Source organism: Notechis scutatus, chromosome 3, assembly GCF_049901735.1.
Source record: "Notechis scutatus isolate UNSWTSFEM ecotype Mainland chromosome 3, rNotScu1.2, whole genome shotgun sequence".
NCBI lineage: Eukaryota > Metazoa > Chordata > Lepidosauria > Squamata > Elapidae > Notechis > Notechis scutatus.
In genome coordinates this window covers 25594304-25620099 of record NC_142011.1, presented here as the reverse complement: position 1 = coordinate 25620099, position 25796 = coordinate 25594304, and the positions used below count along the sequence as shown (strand labels likewise).

The window sequence follows — 25796 nt, the reverse complement described above, 5'->3', positions numbered from 1 at the left end:
TGGTTAAAAGGGTTGGCAGTTCAAGACCCAAGTACCACATGATGGGGTTAGCTCCCATTCTTGTTCCAGCTCCTACCCATCTAGTAGTTTGGAAGTATGTAAATGCAAGTAGATAAATAGGTATTACTTTGGTGGGAAGGTAACAGCACCCCGTGTACCTTGGTGTATAATCATCCTGGCCATGTAACTAAAAAGCCTCTTCAGACTATGTTAGCTCACTCAGCTAGGAAATGGAGATGAGCACTTTCCCTAGAGTCAGATACAACTATGGTATATACAGAAACTTTTATCTTTAAAATAAAATTAAATATTTCAGAGGAGACACTTGGCTTCCAGCAAGAGTTACAAATGAAATTCAAGGCAGACACAGATATGTTTTCCTGACAAGTTTCAAAAGGCTTCCATTATTCATGGCTCTGTTCAAAATACTGAAAAACACTGAAACTTATTCAATATTAAATTGTAAAGAATGATTGTATAATGAAAGTAAATGTCATTTATTTATCCATCAAGTCACTTCCTTTATAAGATCTCCAAAGTCTTCCACAAAGTTGAAAAAGGATAATGACCAAACTTCTTAAGCAGCAAGAAGGAAAAACGTCAGGAGGTTGGAGTAGATAATTTCCAATGTTCTTTCCATTTCTTCCATTCTATGAGTCTGTGAAAATTATCTGTAAATAGGTAATGAAATAATTTATAAAATGACAGTCATTAATTCAACGGGACTATATATGATCTCAAATACAGATAAAGCATATGACAGAATTTAACCTATTTTGGACAATCTCAAAAAAGAAAAACCTTGCAGACTTGAACCCAGTTAGTAATTCAATAGACGATGACAAGGAAATTGCAGGGGTATAAGGAAAGGTTGGTGGCTATTCTACTGTCTTCTTCATGTTAGACAAATACCTCCCAGCCGAACATTTAATTTAATTTTCTTCATCTATGCTAAAACAGCTTTTAATCAGCCTCATCTTTGTTTTAATTCTGATGGTTTGATAGCTTTAATTTCTCATTTTTGCCTATGGATACTGAATTGCTTGTTAACATCTCAATGGAAACTGCCGCTGGAAGGCTAGTAAACTGTAACAAAAAGTAAAATAACTGACTTGGCAAAAGACAGTTTTTATGTTCCTCAAAAATTACTTGGACCTCAAAATAAAGTCAAGAGAATTTCCCTAATCTTTTCTAGATTTTAATCTGATTTAATCTCTCAGGATCAGTGAGACTCTGTTCAGATAAATATAGCTCTTCCCAGGGCATCTGAATGGCATCTGAACATGGCATGTATCTCAATGCTAAAAAAAAGTTTTTTTTCCAGATTTCTACCAGCTGCAGTTATGAAAAAATATGCAGCTATTTTAGAGACCTTCTCTCTCATTGAAAAAAAGTTTCAGAGAGGAGAAAATACAGTATTGTATCCCTTGGCTTATAAAGAGAAACTTCAAATAGACCAGGGCTGTTAAAACTCACAGCCCACGGATGGGATGCGTCATTTGCTGCCACAGCCATACCTGGTTTAATGAAGGGGGGTAGTTGCAATGTCATGTGACAAATATGAATTTACACCCCTGAACTAGACAGACAGAAAATTTGTTGATCAATATAAAGTATCTCTATTTAATCCAACATATCCTTAACTGGAAGCAAGTAATAGTGCTAGTTCCTAATCAAAGTACATGCCACAAAAATGAAATTCCTAATTTTTTCAAAAATATAACCCATCATGCAGGGACAAATCAGATTCCCTGAATTTGAGTTATCTTGAGCTATAATTCCCATCATTCTTGGTCAGAAATGATGTGAGTTCACAATACCTGGGCAACAGGTTAGAATAAGTTAATGTTGAGAGAGGAGAGATATTTTTTAAACACCTCCTTTTGCCACATGATGAATTCACATTTTAGAAAGAATTAACATCCCATGTTAACATTAGCATAGGATTTTTACTATGGATTGTACACATCTCAGTGGATATTCAATGTACAATGTTAAAGAAAAAGCAAACAAAATGGAGATGTTCTGATTGGGGCTGCAGAACTAGGTGGCCTCTACATGGGCAATGAAATGGGGATGGGTAGTGTATCTGCTGGCATATCTAATGGTGGTATAGAATTTTGCAGAGCAGACGTGGCAGGTCCAAAGAGATAGAAAGTATGGCTAAAGGAATAAAAGTAGTTCTGCCCATCAACAGCCATCCCAGCCTTTGGCAGCTCTTCTAACTAGAAAATAATCTGTACAAACTATCTGGTCTTCCAGTAAAAATGACCTCTGTCCTGTTTCTCTTTCACAGACACACAGGCACCATTTTTCTGCATGTCCAAACTGTAGTTAGTCTGGGTTCACACATCATATGCATCATGCATTATATCATTTGTTTGGTTTTACTGGAGCATGATGTATAAATCCAGCCAACTGTGGCTTGTTCAACAAGCAATACTGTAGTAAAAACAGCTTACACATTCAGTTTATTTTATACAAGTACCACATGTAATTAAGTTAACATATTGCAGTAAACCATAACATGGTATATTTGATTTTGGCCCAGTCCATTTTTTGGTTTGTAACTTGTAACTTTAGATCTAGATAGATAGATAGATAGATAGATAGATAGATAGATAGATAGATAGATAGAGTGTTTCTCCAACAATATGGCCTCCCCCAATAGGAAGACCCAGCATGTTTTCTAGGCATAAAATGAAATTAAGCCCCTCCCCCCAAATTTAGGCTTATTTTAAAACATGCAAAATGGAGGGAAGGGCGGGGGGACTTGCCGTTAGGAGCGTCCCATGGGTAGCCATGCCTTGCCACCAGCTGCTCCTAATAGGCGATCATGGCAGAGCATGGAGAGCTCCCTACTCCTGCCAAGCACGTTTGCTGCAGACCCGAGACCTTCAGCGCTTGCCGCTGTTGATTTCCCTTCTGCCCATACCGCCGCCATGTTTGGAGCTGCCACTTCTATAATTGGAGCACCGCTGCCGTTTGGAGCTGCCGCTTCCGCATTTGGAGCTGCTACTGCGTTTGGAGCACCGCCACTGCATTTGGAGCTGCCGCTTCCATGTTTGGAGCGCCGCTGCTGTTTGGAGCTGCTGCTGCGTTTGGAGCACCGCTGCATTTGGAACTGCTGCTTCCATGTTTGGAGCACCGCTCCTGCTCCAAACGGCAGCAGTGCTCCAAATGCAGCGGCAGCTCCAAATGCAGAAGCGGCAGCTCCAAACATGGTGGTGCTCCAAACATGGAAGCGGCAGCTCCAAACGCGGTGGAGGCATGGGCAGAAGAGAAAGCAACAGGGGCGGGCGCCGAAGGTCTCAGGTCTGCAGCAAAGGTATTTGGCGGGAGTAGGGAGCTCTCTGCGCTCTGCCATTATCACCCGTTAGGAGCGGCTGGTGGTGAGGCTGCCCGCGGGGCGCTCTAGACGAGGATGCAAGGGGGGGGAATTAAGTCACCCCCGAAAAGACGGCCTAGCCGTTTTTTCGGGACTCAAAAAAATGTAAGACCTGGCCTTATTTTATGAGAAACACAGTAGATAGATAGATAGATAGATAGATAGATAGATAGATAGATAGATAGATAGATAGATAGATAGATAGATAGATAGACAGACAGACAGAAAGAAAGAAAGAAAGAAAGAAAGAAAGAAAGAAAGAAAGAAAGAAAGAAAGAAAGAAAGAAAGAAAGAAAGAAAGAAAGAAAGAAAGAAAGAAAGAAAAAACTCTGGTGGTTGATGAACTGTGCTAAAAACAAGCTAACAGGTTGGAGAGTGAATTTAGTCTTTTAAAAAGACAGCTGCCTAACAGCTAAAGAAAGTTCAGTGACTTTACTTGAAATTCTAGAGTTATTTCCTGCAATTAAAAAGTAACTATGAGTTCTTCAGCAAACCATAAAGATGCAAAATCATGACACATGATTGTTATCAAATATTGTACCATCCTTCCTTCCTTTGTCCCAACATCTGGCATAATTACATGCAGTAAACCACAGTATTTATATGAGATTATCATGTAGCGCATTTGCTGCCTTTTGCTCTCAATAGCCATGAAAGTAACCTCAGAATACTTAAAAGAATTTTTGTCAATCTACTTCTAGTGCCATTGGCAGACATATCTGTTTTTGTTTAAAACATGGGAAATCCCTTGCTTAAAAAGAAAATAGTTTCTGCTAATGTGATGTTCTGCTAGTTAAAAATGCTAAAGATTTTGCACACGGGCATTGTTAAAATTTCTCCCAATAATTGCCGTAAAGAACCTCTAGATGAGAAGCCAAAGCAACTTATGACAGGATAAAAATAGATGCCCTGGATCAAGATCAGCCCAGTTTAAAGCACCCTGACCCTAAAGACAAAGCTTCTCACAAGAGGATTGTGTGCTTTATAAACAAGAATACAGGTGTATACATTCTTTAGAAAAGTATCCCGAGCTGTGCTGACTCAGTAGGACAAATACATTTGACTTCCTCCTGCAATGCTTTCTAACAATCAGACCTTTGTTACATATCCATACTCAGCCTTTCTTGTCTTGTTTTAAAAAAAAAACACCTGCTCACACACAAATAAAAGCCAAGCAAAAGATTGTGGTGGCTTTAAGTGTTTAAATGGTTTTATCTTGTTTTTTTCTAATATAACCTGCAATAAATTACCATCCGGTCACTATTTAGAGTTGGCATACTAATGCCTGGTTTGTACATGAAGGACAGAATTTCCATTCAGTGCAACATGTAAGACAGCAAATTAAAATTCAAGGTGTGTCCAAATTTTAAGAGCAGTGAAGGAAGGATTTCTTGGAAGAAGAAGGTTACAATCATTAAGCTAATGAGTAACAAAGAAGTAAGGAGGCTTTTGATTCTCCAGTCCTTAAATCAACAGAGAAGTACAGTAGCTTACTCTGCAAGATATTTGCCCAGAACCAGAGTGATGTTTGAAAGTCATTAAACCTGTCACTCTGAGCAATTACCAAAGCTTGTTTCTTCCCCAGCCCATTTTAATGTATATAAGAGAAGCACCTCTCGAAGCTTGTAGCAACCTAATTGAAAAATGTTGGACAGGGAATGGGCGTTGGTTCTTACCTGACACGCCATTTCTCTGGAGCCGTGAGGATCATCCAGTGAGTGGGAGGTGCTTCAGTCTGCGTCGTTGAAGGCTGAGCTTAATTACTGAGGATCGCTCCGCCCTTCATCACTTGGCTGCCTTGCGATCCCCAGTTTATGCGAAGTCGAGAGTGAAGAGAAGATCTTGCTCTCATCTTACTATGCTAAGGGGTTCATTGGCCGAAACAAGACCCCACCAGACGGTGAAACTAATAAGGGTGGGGCTGGATGATCCTCACGGCTCCAGAGAAATGGCGTGTCAGGTAAGAACCAACGCCCATTCTCCTGAGAGCCGTTCGGATCATCCAGTGAGTGGGACATACCAAAGCTTGGCTGTCCTACGGGAGGGACTCCGTCTGGTTCTGTAGCCCCTGCGGTTCCTTGAGGACTCGCTGGAGGACTCGTCTACCAAACGAAGCCTCCGCCGAGGCAAATATGTTGATCTTATAATGTCTAATGAAGGGAGATGGGGAGGCCCAGGTGGCTGCCCGGCAAATATCCGCAAGTGGAGCCTGGGTGGCCCAAACTGCCGAGGTGGCTGCACTTCTGGTGGAGTGCGCTGTTATCCCGCTGGGTACCGGCAGAGCCTGCAACAAATAAGCCTTGGAAATAGTAGCTCTAATCCAGCGGCCGATAGTTGACGGGGACACTTTGTGGCCTAAGGATTTGGGCTGAAAAGAAAGGAATAGGGATTCGGACCTCCTGAAGGGCTGGGTACGCTTAATGTAAATGCGGAGGGCCCGTCTCACATCCAGGGTGTGCCAAAGCTTCTCCCTTTCCCGCGAGGGATTGGGGCAGAAGTTCGGAAGTGTGAGTTCCTGTGCCCTGTGGAAGGCTGAGTTGACCTTGGACAAGAAGGTAGGGTCCGGCCGGAGAACCACCCGGTCGGCATGGAAGATGCAAAGGTCCTTCCTCACCGACAAGGCTGCTATCTCCGATATTCGGCGAGCCGAAGTAATGGCCACCAGAAACACGACTTTGAATGTTAGGAACTGGAGTATGGATTCCCTGAGAGGCTCAAAGGGGTGTTTAGTAAGGGCCACAAGGACCTTATTGAGGTCCCAGGTGGGGTATCTGTGAACTGTTGGGGGACACAAGTTAGCGGCTCCCCTGAGGAATGCCCTAATGCGAGGGTGTAGGGAGAGGGACCCCAGATTGCCACAAGCAATGACGGTTGAAAGGGCTGCGACCTGACGCCTCAGGGTGTTCGGGGAAAGTCCTTTCCTCAGACCTTCTTGGAGGAATTCCAACACTTGAGCGATGGAGGGTGAAAGCGGGTTGACCTGGAAACCCTGGCACCACTTGCAGAAACTATTCCAAGTGGCATTGTATATTCGGGTTGTGGAGGGCCGCCTGGCGGCTAAAATTGTATCAATAACCTGGTCAGAAAACTGCTCCTTTCTTAAACGTTCCCGCTCAACCTCCAAACGGCTAACTGGAGCCACTGAGGGTCCGGGTGCTGGGGGGGACCCTGAGAAAGGGATATCCTGTTCGGGGGGATTTTCCAGGGAGGGGCCACCGATAAGTTGCGGAGGTCCGCAAACCATGGGCGCCTGGGCCAGTAGGGTGCCACCAGAATCAGTTCTGCTTTCTCGGGGATGAGCTTCTGGATGACTCTGGGGACCAGGGCTATTGGAGGGAATGCATATAGAAGCCCTGTGGGCCAGGAGCAACGGAGGGCGTTGTAGTTCTCGGCCCCGTGGGACGGGTACCTTGAGAGAAACCTGGGGAGTTGTGTGTTGAGGGGGGATGCGAAGAGGTCCACTGACGGGAGACCGAACAACCTGGTCGCCTCCCTGAACAGTGACGGGTGGAGGCGCCACTCGAACTGGTCCACCGTGGTCCTGCTCAGCCAGTCTGCTTGGGTGTTTGAGTCCCCTGAGATGTGTTCAGCTTTGAGAGAGAGGAGATTGCGCTCCGCCCAACGGCAGAGGCGCTGGGCCTCTCTCATCAAACGTATGGACTGGGTGCCCCCTTGTCGGTTGACGTGGGCCTTGGCGATAACGTTGTCCGTGAGTATAAGGACATGCCACCCACGTACCTGAGGGAGGAAGTTGCGCAGGGCCAGGTGGATGGCGCGGAGTTCCAACCAGTTTATACTGCATGCCCGTTCTACCTGAGACCATCTGCCCTGTGTCGAGAGCGAGTGGATGTGAGCGCCCCATCCGGACAGGCTGGCGTCTGTGATGAGGGTGAGGCGTTGGGGTTCCTTGAAGCAATGTCCCTTGTTGATGGCGGGACTGGCCCACCAGAGGAGAGACGTGAGGACCCTTGAAGGCACCTTGACCATGGCCTTTGAATTGCTTCTGCCGGTCCTTTGGAACGGGAGCAGGAACCACTGTAGGGATCTGGTGTGTAAACGGGCCCAGGGAACAATGGAGATACATGAGACCATTTTACCCAGTAATTTAGACAATTCTAAAAGTGTTACCTTTCTTGATCGTCTGATATGTTTGACAGTTTCCTGGATACTAAGGAATCTCTCAGAGGAAAGGAAAACCTTCCCTTGAACTGAGTCGATGACGGACCCCAAGTGGGTGATCCGTGTAGATGGTAACAGTTGGCTCTTTTGCCAGTTTACTAGGAACCCATGGTCTTGGAGGGCAGAGAGAGTAGCTCTGATATCCTTCTCTGCTTGGAGTCTGGAGTGGGACAAGATGAGGATGTCATCCAGGTAGCAGTGGAGACGAACCGGAAGGTTCCTGAGATGGGCCGCCAGAGCCGCGAGGACCTTAGTGAAGGTTCTCGGGGCAGAGGCCAACCCAAAGGGAAGGGCCACATATTGGAAGTGGTGGCGGTTGTAGAAGAACCTGAGGAATTTGGAATGGGAGGGCCGGATTGGAATGTGAAGATACGCCTCTGAAAGGTCTATAGAGGATAGCCAGTCCCCCTGCCTGATGCCCAGTAGTATGGACTGTAGGGTGTGCATCTTAAACCTGTGGTAGATCAGGTAACGGTTAAGGCGTTTCAGGTCTAGAATAGCCCTCCATCCACCTGAGGATTTGGGGACCACGAAGAGGTGAGAGTAAAACCCCTGCCCCCGCTGGGATGGTGGGACGGGTTGTATGGCCTGTATGTTGAGAAGATGGTGGATAGCCGAATCCATTAAGTTACGTTTGGTGGGATCCCTCGAGGGGGGATGCCATTAAAAGTCGGGGGCGCTGGAATTCAAGCACGAGACCAAGTCTGATGGTATCCCGGACCCAGGCATCGGAAGTGGAGGAGTCCCATCGGTCGGCGAAATGCTTAAGGCGGCCGCCGATGGGAAGGGAGGGACGGGATCTATCTGGTGCGCCGGAAAGGCTTCCCTCCTGAACCCCTGAAGGGACGCCTGTAGCTGCCGCCCCTCCTGTTCCTATTGCCCGGATCGGCTCGATCCTGGGGCTGGAATGGCCGGAAGGAGAGGGGTCTCGGATACCTGGGCGGGAAAGGTGACTGGTAGAAAGGTCGGGAGGGACCTCTCCAAAATGGCTGAGGGGCTCTTGACTCTGACCTCCGAAAAAGGGGAGGAAGAAATTTTTTCTTGCTTCGGGTTTCGGATAGCAATGGCTCCAGGGCAGAGCCAAACAGTTTGTCCCCCTTAATGGGGGAAGTGGCCAACTTAACCTTGTTTTTTACGTCCACCTGCCAGTGTTTGAGCCAGAGCAGGTGGCGAGCTGTAACATGAGAGGTTATTGTTAGTGTTTGGGGATAAACCCCTAGCAGAGTATGCAGCAGCAGTCAAGCCAGGCAGCCAAATGAGAGAGGAAGGGTTTTAGAGTATACACACACTGAACACAAACACTGTTTGTAGTTTAAATAGTTTTTAATCCAGTTAGAGTTTAAGCATTGTCAATCAGTCCGTATGTCATTCACAATATATCCATTCAGTAAGACTCACTAACTCAGTCCAGATAATAGTCCTTACTGTATCTTTATCAGCCGATAAAGATATCTTCTCCTCCTCCGATGCCTTTCTCCAGAGGATAACGCTGGATATTCAGTAGAACGATCAAACAGTAGACAGTCGCAGTAAAACAGTAATAAACAGTTGTAAACAGCAGTAAACAGTAAACAGCAAACGGTAAACAGTAAAACAGTAGGCAGTAAGCAGCAAGCTTTCTCCTGCTTCCTCTTATTGCAGTTTCTAACCGCACCCTTAATTGGCTAATTACATGCAGTGTGGTGCTTAAAGTTACAAACACTTAAACTATGATACCTTAGTTTATATATTTATCCACCCAAACCTTGTTGGGTATCAATGTTATACCTAACATTCTCCCCTTTTGGGTGATATAAATATATAATACCTTTACAATCTAACCCCATAGTTTTAACAACTCTCCTGGTGCTTCCTGGCACCTTGGGCTTTTGTAAAATTATCAGCTACATTGTCCTCCGACATGCAGTACTCCAGCTGTATCATTTTACTTCTCACAGATTGTCTAACGTTTAGGTACCTTAAATCTGTATGCTCGCTCCTAGTTTTGACTGCAATATTTGTGGCCATTTGAATTGCTGCCTGATTATCTTCATGTATAATTATAGGATAATTCACAGTTATGCCTATATCATTCATCATTTGCTTATACATAATCAATTCTGTACATAATAGCGATAAACAGGAGAATTCTGCCTCCATAGTTGACAAACTTATATGCTGTTGTCTTATTGACTTCCAACCTATTAATGTCTTACCCAGCATTATGGCTGTTCCTGAAGTCGACTTTCTTGTGTCTCTTTCTGATGCAAAACTAGCATCAGCATAAGCACTCAGAATTAGATCACCTTTTGGCTCTAGATACAATGAATAATTCATTGTCTTTTTAAGATATCTTAATGTTCTTTTAGCTGCAATCCAGTGTCTTTCACTTGGTGCAGAATTGAAACGAGCTAACTGATTCACACTGTACGATATGTCTGGTCTAGACCAATTGCTAATATAAGACAAACTACCTATTAATGATTGATAAATTACCTTATCAAACCCCGGGCTTTGTGCATCAGTGTTGCTAAACTCCTGACTCATTGGAGTCTTAGCCGGCTTACAAAGCTCCATTTTATAATCTATTACCAATTTGCATATCTTATCTTCCTGAGATATCTTAAAGCCCTTCTGTGTTTTCTGTATATTTAAAACGAGATATTTTTTTATCTCCCCTAATTGCTTAATCTTTATTTTCTTTCCTAATGATGCTATTATTTTATTGGCCTCATCATTGGTTTCAGTAATCAATGCAATATCATCAGTGAACAACAATAATAATGATATTTTCCCATTTGTCTCCCTCTTAAATAGACATGGATCGGCTAACCCAGCTCTGAATCCTATATTGTTTAGTTCCTTTACAATATACTGGTTCCATTCATAGCCTGATTGTTTAAGACCATAGAGGCTTTTTTTTAACAACCAACAATCATTATTATCTATTATTTCACTTTTAATTCCAACAGGTTTTTTCATATATATAGTGTGTCTTAATGGGGCGTGCAAGTAAGCGGTTTTCACATCTAGGTGGTTAATTATATATTTTTTGCTAGCTGCCCACACTAAAGCTGCCCTCAAGGTTGCTGCCTTAAGACTAGGTGCAAACACCTCATCATAGTCATTGGCATTCTGTCTAAAACCTTGGGCTACTAATCGTGTCTTATGGATTATATTTCCATCTTTATCAGATTTTACCTTAAATATCCATTTGCAGCCAATGGACTTCATATCTACAGGTAATCTCGCATTCTCATATACTTTCATATTCCTTAATGAGTTCAGTTCCTTATTCATTGCTGCATACCAACTTTCCTTATCCTTAGTAGGATACATTTTTATTTCATCTACAGTACATGGAACTCTATTAATCTGGCACACTGTGTTAGCCTGGTACCTATCAGGCGGTCTAGATATTCGTGTAGTTCTTCTGGGAATTACAGGGCTTGCAGGAGGACTTTTTTGAACTACTACCTGTTCATCTTCCTCATCCTGCTCAGCTATTGGATCTATTTCTTCCTTTATGGGCTCTATTTCTTCCTGTATTTCTCTCTTTACTTTATTCTTAAAGTTACAGGGATAACTAATGGGATTTCTATAGGATTCAATAATTACTTCTTTATTGGTATCCTGTTCTAACTTCTCCCATCCTACATGCTCTAGAAATTGGGCACTAGCACTACATAACACCTTAGATGTGCCTTTCTCCCAAAATCTATATGCCCTATGGTTTGCTTGGTAACCAACGAAGAAAAATCGTTTAGCTCTGTGTTGCCCTTTATGCCTGAGTTGTGTAGGGATATGCACCCATGCTGGTGCACCAAATGTGTGCAGGTAACTTAGGTCAGGTTTCCTGCCATGCCACTTGGTGAATGGTATTTCACCTGTCGTTGTGTTAACAACGTTGTTCAATATGTTATTAGCACACATTGTAGCCTCCCCCCACAAAGAATCAGGTAATCCAGAATCAGTTAACATTGTTCTAACCATTGCCTGTAGTGTTTGGCCTCTTCTCTCTATGAATGCGTTGTGTTCTGGCCTGTATGGTGCAGACTTTTTGTGCTCTATTCCAGCTACCTTTAGTCTGTTCTGGAATTTGTTGTTAACAAATTCCGTACCATTATCTGTCACCAGGGTTATCAGTTGCCGTTTAGTCTTTCTTTCTGCAAATTTAAGCCAGTTGAAAAAATGTTTATATGTTTCAGTTTTGCTCTTCATTAAGTAGCAAAACCCATATCTAGAATGGTGGTCCATAATGCTCAGTATATATCGAGCACCCCCCATACTGGGTTTCTTTGGACCTATGATGTCTGCAAATATCACTTCTAAAGGTTCTTTGGTTTTGAAACCATTTAACCTATTTGCAGGCAATACTTTGTTCTTATCTTCACAGCAAACATTACAACGCAAATATTTATCACAAGGTTTTAACCTTATTCCGTCAGATAACTCTACGGTACGTTTTAGCATTTTAAAATTTACATGCCCCAAACGCCTATGCAATAAATGGATACATTCATTATGAGGCTTTATATTGTTAAATACAGTCTGTGCCTCCCCTTTCTTATTATCATCTAAGACGTATAACGTTCCATTTAAAGCTGCAGTTACCCTTTTTTTATCCTTCTCAATTATGCAATTATTATTTTTAAATGTAATTACATAACCTAGTTTGACTAATACCCTTACAGAAAGCAAGTTGAACTTTAGTTGCGGTACATACAACATTTTTATATCCTGATTTATGTACGGACAATGTGCAGTACCTTCTCCTTTCGCTTTCAGGTTCCAGCCATTAGCAAGTGATATATGTTGAGAGCTTGTAGACATTTTTACAAATTTTGTCTTATCTCTCGTGATGCAGTGGGATGCACCACTGTCCACCACCCATAAATCATTCTTCACATCACAGTTGCTAAACATGGCTAGTTCAAAGGCTTTCTTGGGCTTTTTTACATTCTGGCTTTTTCCCTTTTTGCAGAAACTTGCCAAATGTCCTCTTCCTCCACAATTAAAACACTTTTTAATTGTGTATGCCGTCGAAGATAAATTCTCTTCTTCCGGGTGCTTTCCTTTACTAAGCTGGTTTCTATCAAGCTTTGAAGATAATTTCTCTTCTTTCTTAGATTTATCTTCTCTCAGCTGGTCACGTTCACACCTTCTTCTGGCTTCTTCTAGTAGCCTGCCTGTAATCTCGGTTAATGAGAGGCTATCCTTAGGCAATACTTCCAACGAAGTCACATAGTCATCATAGCTTTGATCTAATGAAGATAATATAATGTATACTTGTTGCAGCTCATTAAAGATAAGCTCTTTTTCTTGTAATTCTTGAAAAATGCTCTTCATACAGTTTAAATGAGCTAACATGTCTCCATTCCTTTGAAGATGTGTTCAAAACAGCTTCCGTGTAAGATTTATATGTGCTCCTACACTGTCCCGAACATATATCTTCCTGAGGTTCTCCCAGCAGTTTGCAGCATTTTCTTCTCCACGAATATGGACAAGCTGCTGGTCACAGAGAGTCAGTCCTATGATGCATAAAGCCTGCTCATTCTTCCGTTTATAGTCTTGTAACTTTTGGTTATCCTCTTCATCATCAGGATCCCAGCTACTCACATCTGGTGGGTTTGTTATTATGTCCCACAAACCTTCTCTACGTAGAAGTAAACTACATTTCATTGACCATGAAACATAGTTTGTACCATCCAGCCTGGATATCAGGGACAGATGTGGTAGATTTACTTGTGCCATTACTCTTCAGATATATGACTATTTTAAACTAATAAAAACAGTTTGTTTTTTACAGTAATGTGCAACTCACACCAACTCTCACTGCTATATCCTGGTTAGTTAGACTGTGCAGCTGGGCCCATAACCATTGTTAGTGTTTGGGGATAAACTCCTAGCAGAGTATGCAGCAGCAGTCAAGCCAGGCAGCCAAATGAGAGAGGAAGGGTTTTAGAGTATACACACACTGAACACAAACACTGTTTGTAGTTTAAATAGTTTTTAATCCAGTTAGAGTTTAAGCATTGTCAATCAGTCCGTATGTCATTCACAATATATCCATTCAGTAAGACTCAATAACTCAGTCCAGATAATAGTCCTTACTATATCTTTATCAGCCGATAAAGATATCTTCTCCCTCCTCCGATGCCTTTCTCCAGAGGATAACGCTGGATATTCAGTAGAACGATCAAACAGTAGACAGTCGCAGTAAAACAGTAATAAACAGTTGTATCCAGCAGTAAACAGCAGTAAACAGTAAACAGCAAACGGTAAACAGTAAAACAGTAGGCAGTAAGCAGCAAGCTTTCTCCTGCTTCCTCTTATTGCAGTTTCTAACCGCACCCTTAATTGGCTAATTACATGCAGTGTGGTGCTTAAAGTTACAAACACTTAAACTATGATACCTTAGTTTATATATTTATCCACCCAAACCTTGTTGGGTATCAATGTTATACCTAACAGTTATTGCTCGGGCGGAGAACTTAACCGCGTGGTAGGTGGCGTCGGCCGAGAATTCTGCCGCGGCCGTCAATTTTGCGATGTCCTGATGTGCCCTTGTGTTAGAGGGGGGAACATGCTGTTTCAGTTGGCGGAGCCACCGGATAGAAGACCTGGTGAAGAAGGAGGCGGCCGTGGCCGATCTAATGGCCCAGGTGTCAGCTTGATGAGCCCTACGTAAAGCTAGTTCGGACCTCTTGTCCTCGGGTTTCAGAGCCTCCAGGGGATCACTGGGGGAGGAGGAGGATGCTAAGCCCACGATGGGCTCATCTACCTCGAGAGTGTTAAGCAGGTTGCAGAAGCTTGACTCGAGGTTAAAGAACCTCTTGTCCTGGCTGGATGGGGCAGGAGGGACCCTGGTAGAGTCCAACTGGTTTGAGACTAGGTCGTGAAAAATGGGTGGAGCCGGAATAACCTCCGCTTCCACCACGGGCTGCCTGAAAATGGCGTCCTCTTGTCCCTCCGCCGAGGAAGGGAGAGCCGAGGGGGACTGTACAGACAGGCCAGATATGTTCTTGGCCTTAAATAGAAGCGATTTAAACATGTGTGGCTTGAACAAACCCAGGTGGGTTGATCAGGAGTGAGGCCCTCGTCCTCCGACATGTCCCCTTCCATAGGGTCTAACTCCGATAGGGGCTCCCCTTGGTGCGTAGACCCCCATTCAAATTCCTCCTCCTCCTCCCTGAACCGATCCAGGTCCTCTATGGCCTCCTCCAGTTCCCTTTCTGGGAGAGGACTGCCCCCTTGTAAAGGTACCTGACCATGAGGAGGGTCCGATCTAGGCGAGAACCTGACAGATGGCGAGTCGTGTTCGGGCGCCATCGAGGGGGGACCGGACCTGGACATCTGTTGAAGGCCCTCTGCTATCCCCTGGCGGATAGCCCGTTCCATCCATGCCTGCATGTGAGCAGGGATCTCAACTGTGGCGGCCTCCTCCTGGCGCAGACCAACGGCCGTGGGCGTGAATGTCGCTTCGAGCGTCCGTCTGGTCGATGGTCCGGGGACCTGGTGTCCCTGGGATAAGCTGTGCCTGGAGAGGGAAGAGCAATCTGGAGGGGGGGGGTGTCTGGAGGTAGAAGGAATGGAGGGTGGGAGGGCTGGAGGCACCAGTTGTGACTCTCTAGATCGCCTGTCAAATTCTTTCTCCAATGCCTTATGGCGTCTTAGGGCGTCTCTTTGGGAGGCCTTAGAAGTCTCCTTAGAAGTTTCCTTAGCCTGTCTGCGCAAGTGGTAGGACTTAGATCTGGCCTTCAAGGAAGAGCCTTTAGCGGAATTATCGTCTGCCATTTTAGAAGTAAGGACTGTGTATAAAATTCTAGAGGCGGTTGGCTCGCCAAGGGTTCGACCTACAACAAAGGCCGGGTGTCCTTACAGCTGGCCCGCGCCCCCTTTTGGAATTTAGATGTATATATTCAATAATACTATTATTGCTATAATTATTAATATATATACGCGTATTGGTAATGTAATGTTATCCTATATCAGTAAATCTATATATATATATAAAATGTATTTATTTATTCAATATTTTGTTTTAATATTAATATTATTATTATTATTGTTATTAAACAAATATCTAATTAGGGAGCTGGTTCAGCACTCCCAGGAGGGAGTGACCTCAGAGATTGATGCTAATAAGGTCCAATTGGCCAAATGAACACCTGAGGCTGGAAAAGAGGCCTCTGGCAGCTGGAGCTCCCAGGCAACAACCGGGAGGGATAGGCTGCTAATCACTGCCCTGAGCGCTGCTGCGGAAAGCCAACGAATTTGCAATTTTTAATTAAATGCACCATACATTCCAGTAACAACTCTCACAGGCTGGAGGCCTGTGAATGAAACTAGCCCCTTCGCAGTCGCAATGAGGCCAAGAATGTCGCCCGAACACGCGGCGGCGCCCAAAATGGCGTCCGCCCACGCTTTCCTTCCTAACAGGCCGCTCAGAGCAAAACTAAGCCTCTCCGGCCTTTTAGAGGCTGAGAGAGGCAGCCAGGCAAAATTCGCCCCTTCCTGGGGCAGTCGGCGTTTGCGGTGGGGGGGAACACCAGCTGCGCTTTTAAAGCGCGATCGGATCAAGCCGCTACGAGAGCGGCGTGGAGAAGCGGCAGAAAGAAGCCGAATGGGGGGAGGGTTGGCGCCAGAGCGCTGTAAAACCGCCTGCTCTGAGCCCCCCCTGGGGGTGAAAAAATGCGCTCCCCTTGCAGCAGAAACACCCCAAATGCACAGAGGCTAAGGAGGAAAAGCAATAAGGCAGACCTGATCAAAGGGAATTCTTGAATCGGCCAAGGAGCGGAATCACACAGCCTATCCTCACGAAGGCTGAGCATAAACTGGGGGTCGCAAGGCAGCCACGTGATGAAGGGCGGAGCGATCCTCAGTAATTAAGCTCAGCCTTCAACGACGCAGACTGAAGCACCTCCCACTCACTGGATGATCCGAACGGCTCTCAGGAGAATTCTGGGACCTGAACTCCACACACCTTCACTTTACTGAGCTTGTGAACCACTGGCCTAAAGCTATCCTACTAGGCAGATGCTACTATGGGAATATGTCATTCATTGCATCACCAATGAGTACAGAGGTAGAATAAGCTTAAAAATGCTTTTAAAGTAAAACAACAAAGAACCAATCTAATATATTCTGTCTGCACAACAGGCTGGGAATGAGACAAAGGCCACCCCACACGAATGGGTCCTTCCACATCAGCTAGTGAGGCATTATTTTGCTACGCTGCAAAATAATGAGCAGGTGTCCTGTATTATTATCTCAGTAGCAATTGTGTTTCCCTGTTGCTATCTATCTATCTATCTATCTATCTATCTATCTATCTATCTATCTATCTATCTATCTATCTATCTATCTATTTGATTGCTATTTACTCTATTTCTATTATTTCTGCTACAATTTATTCATTTATTAATGAAGTTTCTCTATAGTAGGAGTGTCAAACTGACGGCCCATGGGCCAGATGCGTCATGCACAAGCCACAGCCACCTCAGCTCCGTGAAGGGGAAAAATGATGCAAAACGTGATGTGCATTTGACAGACGTGCTATAGAGCAGGGGTCCCCAACCGCCGGTCCGCGGACCGGTACCGGGCCGCGGAACAAGCCTTACCGGGCCGCTGGTTGCTGGGCGCCGCCATCTTTTTTTGGTAAAAAAAGCAATTTTTCGTCAAAAAAGATGGCGGCGCCAGCGCTTCGGGTGAGCTTTTCCGGGTAGAAAGCCATTTGATGTCACCGGAAGTGATTTTTCGTCAAAAAAAGATGGCGGCGCCCAGCTGACGCTGGAACCGGGCCGCGGCGTCGAAAAGGTTGGGGATCCCTGCTATAGAGTACAAATAAGTGCTGCTATCCAAATAAATAACAGAACTAGCAGTGGCATTTTAAGAACAGTTAAAATACTGGCTTCTAGCAATTTCCTCAGATTCCTGAGTGGCTGTGTTGGCTGTATTAACCAGCCATTCCCAACCAGGTGCTAGATTCCAATTCCCATGGGCAATGGGATTTCCTCTCCTAATTTTCTGGGCTCAAATTAGAGACCCAACTCATTTCTCTTAGTTTCAATAGCAGCTATAACAAAGGACGAGTCCTGACTGGAAGCCAGCCACACTCTGAATAGATCTATTCGGGTTGCTAAACTGAATTCATTAAGCACCATCAAAAATATATCTATCTATTGCTTCCTTAGTAAACTATTTAGAAGCAAAGAAAGCGCTGATCTGTAGCTCTATTTTGTAAATTAGATGTACACAACCTGAGGCCCTTGAGGTACAAGTACTATTCCGAGTTCTTGGGTACGGTCAGAGATGCTCCATGGTTCCATCAAACTGTCTTTAGTGTAAGAAAAACAGGAAGCTTTAGATGTACACAGAATAACTGAACAGGGAACATTCTATTAATTTGGCAAACTCTAATTTTGTCTGGGCTGAGGTTGTTGTTTTTACACTTTCCTAACAAGAGAACCCAAGCCTATAGTTCTGGTATTTCCGGATTGTTTCCCACCTAAGTATTAACCAGGTTTAATTCTGCTGAGTTTTTTGAGGTCAGCCAAGGTCATCTGAGCGTTGCCAAGGTAGAACTTTTCTGCAGCAAGCTATAAAAACAAACCTTGCTCTAGAGCTGTAAATAAAAACCTGCTTTCATCTTCCATTTCCAGGCCAATAAAAGCCATGTACTAGGCTAACTGACAAATCAATTATATTTATATTTAATATAATAAAATAGATATAAAATAGTTCATAGTTCAGAATTTCCTCCAACACATAGTTCAGAGTTTCTCAGTTTAGCAACTTTAAGTTGTGTTGACTTCAATTTCCAGATTTCCCCAGCCAGTATGTTTAAAGCATTCAGCCGTTGTATTTAAATTGCAGTTCTTTTGCATTGACTTGATTGTGTTGGGAGTCACTATTCATACTGGTTATATTTTTCTCAGGTTTGCAAGGGGACTGTGAATTACAGTAGTCTTCATTTAGTTATTTCCTCATTTAGTGACTGGTCAGAGTTATGACAGTGATGAAAAGTAATTTTGCAACCAATCCTCACATTTATGACATTCATGAATCTTTAAAGTAAAGGAAAGCTGAAGTAAGATCCTTAGCACTGTCATGGTTTCACTTAATGAACACTTCACTTAACAATTGAGTTGGTCCCAATTGTGGTTGCTAAAAGAGGACTATTTGTAAAAGGCTTCCAAGTTGGCATTCTATAGCTTTACCATACATAATGACTGTTTGTGTTTAAGTCTTAGGAAAATACATTTAAATGTTGCTATCACTTATTGTTTGACATTTATATTTACAAAAAAATTTTATTCAGTGATGTTTATTATCTCCTTTGCGTCAATCATGATAACTACCCGGACAAATCTATGCAGGTTTTTTTGGCAACATTTTCTGGAAACAGTTTGCCACTGTCTTCTTCCTAGAGCAGGGGTCTCCAAACTTGGCAACTTTAAGACTTGTGGACTAAGGAATTCTGGAAGTTGAAGTCCACAAGTCTCAAAGTTTTCAGGTTTGACAGTTGACAGATCCCTGTCCCAAAGCCAAAGGAGGTTAACTGGCTCACAAGCATCTCAACAGGCTAGCATTCATGGTCACAGAGTTTTCAGCCAGTATACATACTGGTAGTACATACAGTACAGTAACCCCTGAACCCCCTTGGCTTTCTGTTACTGTTTCCTTTTTTTTTAGTTAGTAGTTTTGTAAGAAACAAATGTTCTATGTGACCTTTCTATGTAAAGTTCACAATTAAACATAAATGAATTTTGTTAAGTTGTGCAAGTTTTCAGAATGAAAATAATTCAGCGGATGAATGACAGACCCACTGAGAGCTAAGAATGAATCAGAATAGTGACCCTCTAATACAGTGGTTCCCAAAGTGGGCGGTACTGCCCCCTGGGGGGGGATGCCTTAGGGGGGCGGTAAGAGGCAAGGGGGCCAGCAAGGGGGTGCTAAGAGGTAGCAGGGGGGCATTCAAGGTGCCAGCCCCGCAGGCTCACTGACTGCCGGCCACACAGTCCATTGACTGTTTCATCACTCCATAGCTGGCACCTTGAATGTGAACCTGTTAGGGATAACATGGTTACCTAACTTAGTTTGGGTAAAATAATATATATAGACTATGATTGTGCAAAAAGAGATATATTACTGGACTGATTATTTGTAAGTTTACTGACTTCTTTTTCGACACTGGACTTTGCTAATGAATAATCCCCGGACGGACTGAACTAGTGTATGATATATGGACTGTTTGACTATGCTATAACTCTTACTGGAATAAAAACTATTTAACTGGCACAGTGTATCTGTTTTACTGAGTGTAAGCTACAACAATGTTTATCTCATATATTTTGCCTGCCTGCCGTGCGGATTCTGCTAGGGTATATATCCCTAACAGAACCCATGCGCGGTGAGCCTTGCCAAGCCTGGGGGGGGGGAGAGGTGGGAGGTGGTGGAAAAAGGGTGCCTTAGCTTGCAGGCTGCCCTCTTCGGTGGAAGTGGCGGAGGCACATCAGAAGGCCCGAAAGCAAAACCTTCCCAAGGCGCGCCGTGAAAGGGGTGGGTGATCTGGCGTTAGGGCCCCCTTCCCCGGAGAACAAGGGAGCGCGCAGCGCCCACCCAGCCTCTGCTCTTCCAGCCAGCCGGGCTTGCGCGCAGGATGCGGGTGGGTGCAGCTGCGGCTCTCCAAGGCGCGTGGCTCGGTTCAGTTCAGCTCTACGTGGCCATCCCGGACCTAAAACCTAGCCTCCCTCTGCAGCCCGGTTCTTCCGACCGAGCCCTGCACTTGCTTGCTTGCTTAGTTTCCAAGCGATCGTTCCCTCTGCCTCCCCTGGTCTGGGCTGCTTCCGCACGCCTTCCTCCTGCCGGGCGGAGCATAAAGATGGGCGGAACGCTTCACTGAAGTTGGGAGTCTCTGAGAGTGTGCAGAGTACCTCCCCTTGCTTGGGCCGATAGAAGTAGATCTTGGGTTGAAGCAAAGAGGGTGAGGTCGGCTGCATCGCTGCCCCGGGGAGGTTGGCATTGCAAAATTGGATGCCAAAGGGGGCTGGAGAAGGGGCAGAGGGGCAACTGCAGGGGGCTCAGAAGGGGCAGAGGGGCAGCTGCAGGGGGCTACAGAAGGGGCAGAGGGGCAACTGCATTAAGGAACAGGAAGATCTTCGCCATGGTTTATTCATTGACTAAGCTGGAATCAAATAGCATGCTAAACTCTAAACCAGAATGGCTGGGTTGATATATTCAGCCCGTGTTTCTCAACCTTGACAACTTGTGTGGACTTCAATTCCCACTCTGGCTTTGCTCTACTTTCTGAAAGTGCCACTGCTGTCGCATTCGTTCTTTCTGTCTGTCTGTCTGTCCATCCATCCATCCATCCATCCATCCATCCATCCATCCATCCATACAAAAGGTCTGCCTGTCTGCCTGCCTGCCTTTCTTTCTACCTACCTACCTACCTACCTACCTACCAATATAGATCTATCTATCCATCCATCCATCCATCCATCATGTCTGCCTGCCTGCCTGCCTTCCTGCCTGCCTATCTGTCTTTCTGTCTACCTACCTGCCTATCTACCAATATAGATCTACCTACCTACCTACCTACCTACCTATCCATACATTCATCCAAAAGGTCTGCCTGCCTGCCTATCTACCTACCAATCTATCTACATACCTACCTACCTGTCTCTGTCTGTCTGTCTGTCTGTCTGTCTCTCTATCCATCCATCTATCCATATTCGAAGCACCAGCCCTGCAGGCACATTGGGAAAGTAGAGCAAAGCCAGTCTGGGAGGGAGGGAGGGAGAGAGAGAGAGAATGAGAGAGAGAGAGAGATCTGATGCATCAGATTGAAATGAGGCCTAGTTTAGACTGAGGCCCTTTTCCACATTGAAACATCTTTGCCAGCACATTGAAACATATTTGGCTTCTATTAAAGGTTTTGTGGACAAAACATGGTCAAGACTATCAGGAAGCTCTCACATTTTGTTGAGGCTTTAAACAGGATCCATTGGACCAGATCTCCATTCTAAAAATTACTTTTCCCCAATGTATTACAGTGCCAATTGTGTAGAAGGCAAAACCAAAATGTACTGGTAAATTACAAGGAAAACACACACACACATTCCCTTCTAACCCTGCTGGAGCAGGTGATTGGACTAGAATAGATATCTCACTATCTTTCTCCTCCCTCCCTCCCACCTTCTTTATTTCTTTTTCTTTCTGTCCCTTCCTTCCATTCCCCCCCTTTCTTTGTCCCTTTTTCTTTCTTTCCCTTTTCTCTTTCTTTTCTTCCTTCTCTCTCTCTCTCTCTCTCTCTTTTCTTTCTCTCTCTTTCCCTCTCTCAGGCTCACCCCATTGACTTGACTTGGTTGGACAGATCCCTCCAGTGCAGTGGGCTCAATGGGGTGGACCTGTGGGGCCGGCACCTAGAACACGGCAGTGTCGGCATGTTTGAAAAGTAGAGCAAAGCCGGAGGTCGGTAATTTTTGCTGCAAAGAATCACAAAAGCTTCTGGGTTGTGCACAAGAAGAGACACACATGTCAATGCAATTCAGCAACATAAAATAAAGAGATACAAATAAAACAAATCAACAAGAATCGGCAAAGCATCTCTGATTAGATTTTATTCACTGCTAGAATCTAATCAGAGATGCTTTGCCAATTCTAGTGCAATGACCTGCTCCAGCAGGGTTAGAAGGGAGTGTGCATGGCTCCAAAAATCTCTGGAGAGGCCAGTCATAAATTAGAATACTTGCTAAACAACCAGCCATTAAGTGAGGACCACTTGTATTTGGTTTGCCAGTCACCTGGCCACGCCCACCCAGTCACATGACCACCAAATCATATCTACCCCGTCATGTGACCAGCAAGCCACGCCAGCCAGTCACGTGACCAGCAAGCTACACCACCCAGTCACATGACCAGCAAGCCACACCCTCAAATTAGGCCACGCCCACAGAAATTTGAATCCCACCCCTGGGTGGGGGGCACCAAGGATGAGTTTGTAGAACCAAGGGGGCGGTGGACTGAAAAAGTTTGGGAACCACTGCTCTAATGGGTATGTGCTTAGAGATAGGTCTCAATTCATGCCTACAGCATTCTTTCTTTGTATATTCATACCTTTCTATACCTTTCAAACAGATAATTCTGGGTGGTAAACAGGACAGGTCAATATAACATAAAAACTATCCCCAAAGCATTTTATCTATCCCATTAATAAAACAACCCCTCAACACAGCATATTTAAGTCAATCCATTTCACTCAGACACCATCAATTAGGAACCAATGTTCCATTTTCAAATAAATGTTTTAGTGTTTTCCTGAATGCTAGACATGAGGGGCCATAACACTGAGGGCAACCTGTTTCATTATGATATGGCAGCCAGAGAGGCCTGCCTTCTTGGTGGAAGCGTATTCAGATCCTTCTGGGATTGACTGGATGTGACAGAATCATAATCAAGGTGGCATAATCAATCTCAGTACTGTAATGCTAATTATAATCTATTGGGTGGGGGGTTTTATAGGTTATAATTAGCACTTGGGGCAGAAGTGGCCTAATACAGCTGAATAGAGAGGTGGTCATTTCAAGGAAAGTCATATTACCACCTCTTTAAAACCTATGGCATTTTGCCCTTCCTTAGAAAAGCATTAATCACCTTCTGAATCTAGCTGCAAAACCAATTCCAGGAATTGCCTTATTTTATTTTTGGTATTTAGTTTCACCAAGCAAGCAAAAGAACCACATACTTCCTTTCCCAGTGAGGTTTCCTCAGTCTTATCTGTACTTCTTCATACCATCATTAATTTGCAATAGTTCATTTTAGGTTACCATTAGAATTAGAAAGCAGCAGCAAACAAAGCAATGAAAAATGCTAATAAAAATGGGAGGTCAAGGAAAATCCTAGTATTCTTATGGTCAGACATTAGAATTGATTTACACCAGTTAATACACTGTGCTAGGCCAAAGCCTGAACACACAATGTATGATGCATGCTATCCTTCATAAGCAAGTTTCCCCAGAACTAACCCCCACTAATATCATTAAAAAAAGATTCAAATTCAGAATATCCAAATACCCAATGAAAATAATTTGTAATTTCCACAATAAAAATGCAAAATAAATGAAACATTTTAAACTATTATAAGTATTGGTTTGGAGTGTCACTTCACACCTCATTGCAAACTGTAACAAACATGAGAGTTTTGCATTAATTGATGTATTAATATAGCTAGCATGAATACATGTGTATAAAAATAAGAGGAAAAGAGAAAATGAGAGTGCAAGCATATATGGAACTGAATATGGGGTTTTAATTTTTAATATGGATTGATGTCTGAACTATAGTGAGCCATGTTGGAAGTGAAGAGATTGGAGCTCCCAGACTGATGAACACCAAGATCTGGTTTGCCTGCATGATAAAGCAAAGCACTAGATATGTGTCTTCTAAAACTCTGATATATGTATGGATAAGTAATCTATGGCTTTTTACATCTGATTTGAACTACAACTCACTGCATCCTTTACCATTGGGAATAGGATTTGAGGCATTGGAAGCTATAGTTAAGCAACATTTTAAGCTTTCAACTTTACTTTTGGGCTAAGGGAAGGTGTAATGCCTTTTAAACTTACAAGGCTATTTACAAATCACTTGAGTCAGCATACAATTTGATCTGCATGTAATCTGCTTTCTTATTACTGCTGTAATCCCTATCTTAATTTTACTGCCAATTTCCTGGCTTCTCTTCAAGCTAATGCATGGAATCCCTAACAGGTTGTGCACTTGCTGAAACTACCTTTGAAGGGGTGGGGTGGGGATATATGCTAGTCCAACATAAGTAAAGATGACTTCAGAAGTTGCCAGGACTGTATTTAACTGAAGAAGGGGAGAGGCCCTAGGATGACTCAGCAGTCAAATAGCAGGATATTCTTAAAAATACATTTTAATCTAGAGACTAGAATCTATTTACACATAAATATTAGTATAGAATAAGCAGTGACAAGCAGAAATACAATGTAGTATGCCACAAAGATTATGTAACTCTGACAATGCCAAATCATTATTATTTGAAGTCTTACCAACAGAGAATGAGAAACTGGAATATTTCATTTTAATACTGAAAAAAACCCCCTAAAGGCTGTTCTTCATAATTTTGACTGAAGTAATCTTCATTTTATTTATGTCCAATGACACCATCTTGTAGATAGGTAAATAGCAGTTAAACAGAGTTAAATATGTCATATTATTGGCTATTACTACAAGACTACTATATCTTAAGTGTTGCTAAATGCAAGGCATAGTAGACAATTCAAACACTTTGTTCTGAGTTGTGTACAAAGATTAATTTAAACCTGTCAGTTGATATGGGAACAATAAGCATATTTGTAAAATATGCTTTCAGTAACATCTGTACTTTAAACTTGTCTATCTTGCAATATTTTTTTAAAATATAACAGGAAGGAAGAGAATTTAAACACCCAATTCTTACTGGAACATCAGGTCGAATAAAAGCCATTGGGTTGGGCAAAACATTCGTCATAGTTTCAAATACTCGCTTTTTAATTTCTAGTTTTAAAACAATTCTGCTCTGAATGCCTATGGTACTTATTCCCAAGACCATTCAGTATTTGAAACCATGAAATCTATTCTAATATTGTCTATCGCATTGCTAAATGGGATCCCTGGAAAGATTTAGGCACTACAATAACACGTGCTCATCAGGACAACAACCGTTCGGCCTTTGCCATTATTTTGTTTTCCTCCGATCTTCTAAAAACCCTGATTCCAATTCAATCTATTCCTCCTCCTCCTGCCCTCCCTCCCCCCTCTCCCCCCCCAAAACACACCCCTGTTCATGCAACAACAACTTTAACCTGTCTCTGAAGCCTTTGGGGCGCCCGGGGGTTGGCCCAGCCGCGCTTGGAGGGGAAGCAAAAGCACGGGGAGAATTTATTGTTCTACAATTTTGTTACACGCTTCCCAGGGTCGCTTTTCGCTGGAAAATATATAAAATACATTATATATATATATATAAACAAATACGGTACTTTCTCACCCCAGCCGCCCTTGTAGCTCCCGGAGAGCCACTGGGCGGGCGGACCGGCCTCGAAAACGACCGCTGGGCGGAGCTACCCCTTCAAAAGCCTGACAGGACGGGCCGGCGCAGCCACAGGAATCCTGAACTAAGCCAGCAGTTGGAGTTGGCGGCAGCATGGAGTGCAGTCTGCCTGTTTTCGATAAGCCCAAG

At 43.7% G+C, this 25796-nt stretch overlaps 1 protein-coding gene and 1 long non-coding RNA gene across 3 annotated transcripts in view; one reads left to right on the top strand and one right to left on the bottom strand.

Moving 5' to 3' along the window:
* Window positions 1-481: 481 nt before the first annotated feature.
* On the bottom strand, window positions 482-25729 carry LOC148131110 (uncharacterized). The gene is made up of 2 exons (XR_015748455.1): window positions 25605-25729; window positions 482-671 (listed from the first exon to the last, which is right to left on the bottom strand). It is a non-coding gene; the product is annotated as an uncharacterized LOC148131110 (long non-coding RNA).
* Window positions 25660-25796, top strand: part of ADA (adenosine deaminase) — a 74041-nt gene continuing 73904 nt past the window's right edge. For both annotated transcript variants that reach the window (XM_087959345.1, XM_026665025.2), the window contains exon 1: window positions 25660-25796. In XM_087959345.1, the coding sequence (XP_087815471.1) occupies window positions 25761-25796 (36 nt within the window). In that variant the 5' untranslated portion in view covers window positions 25660-25760.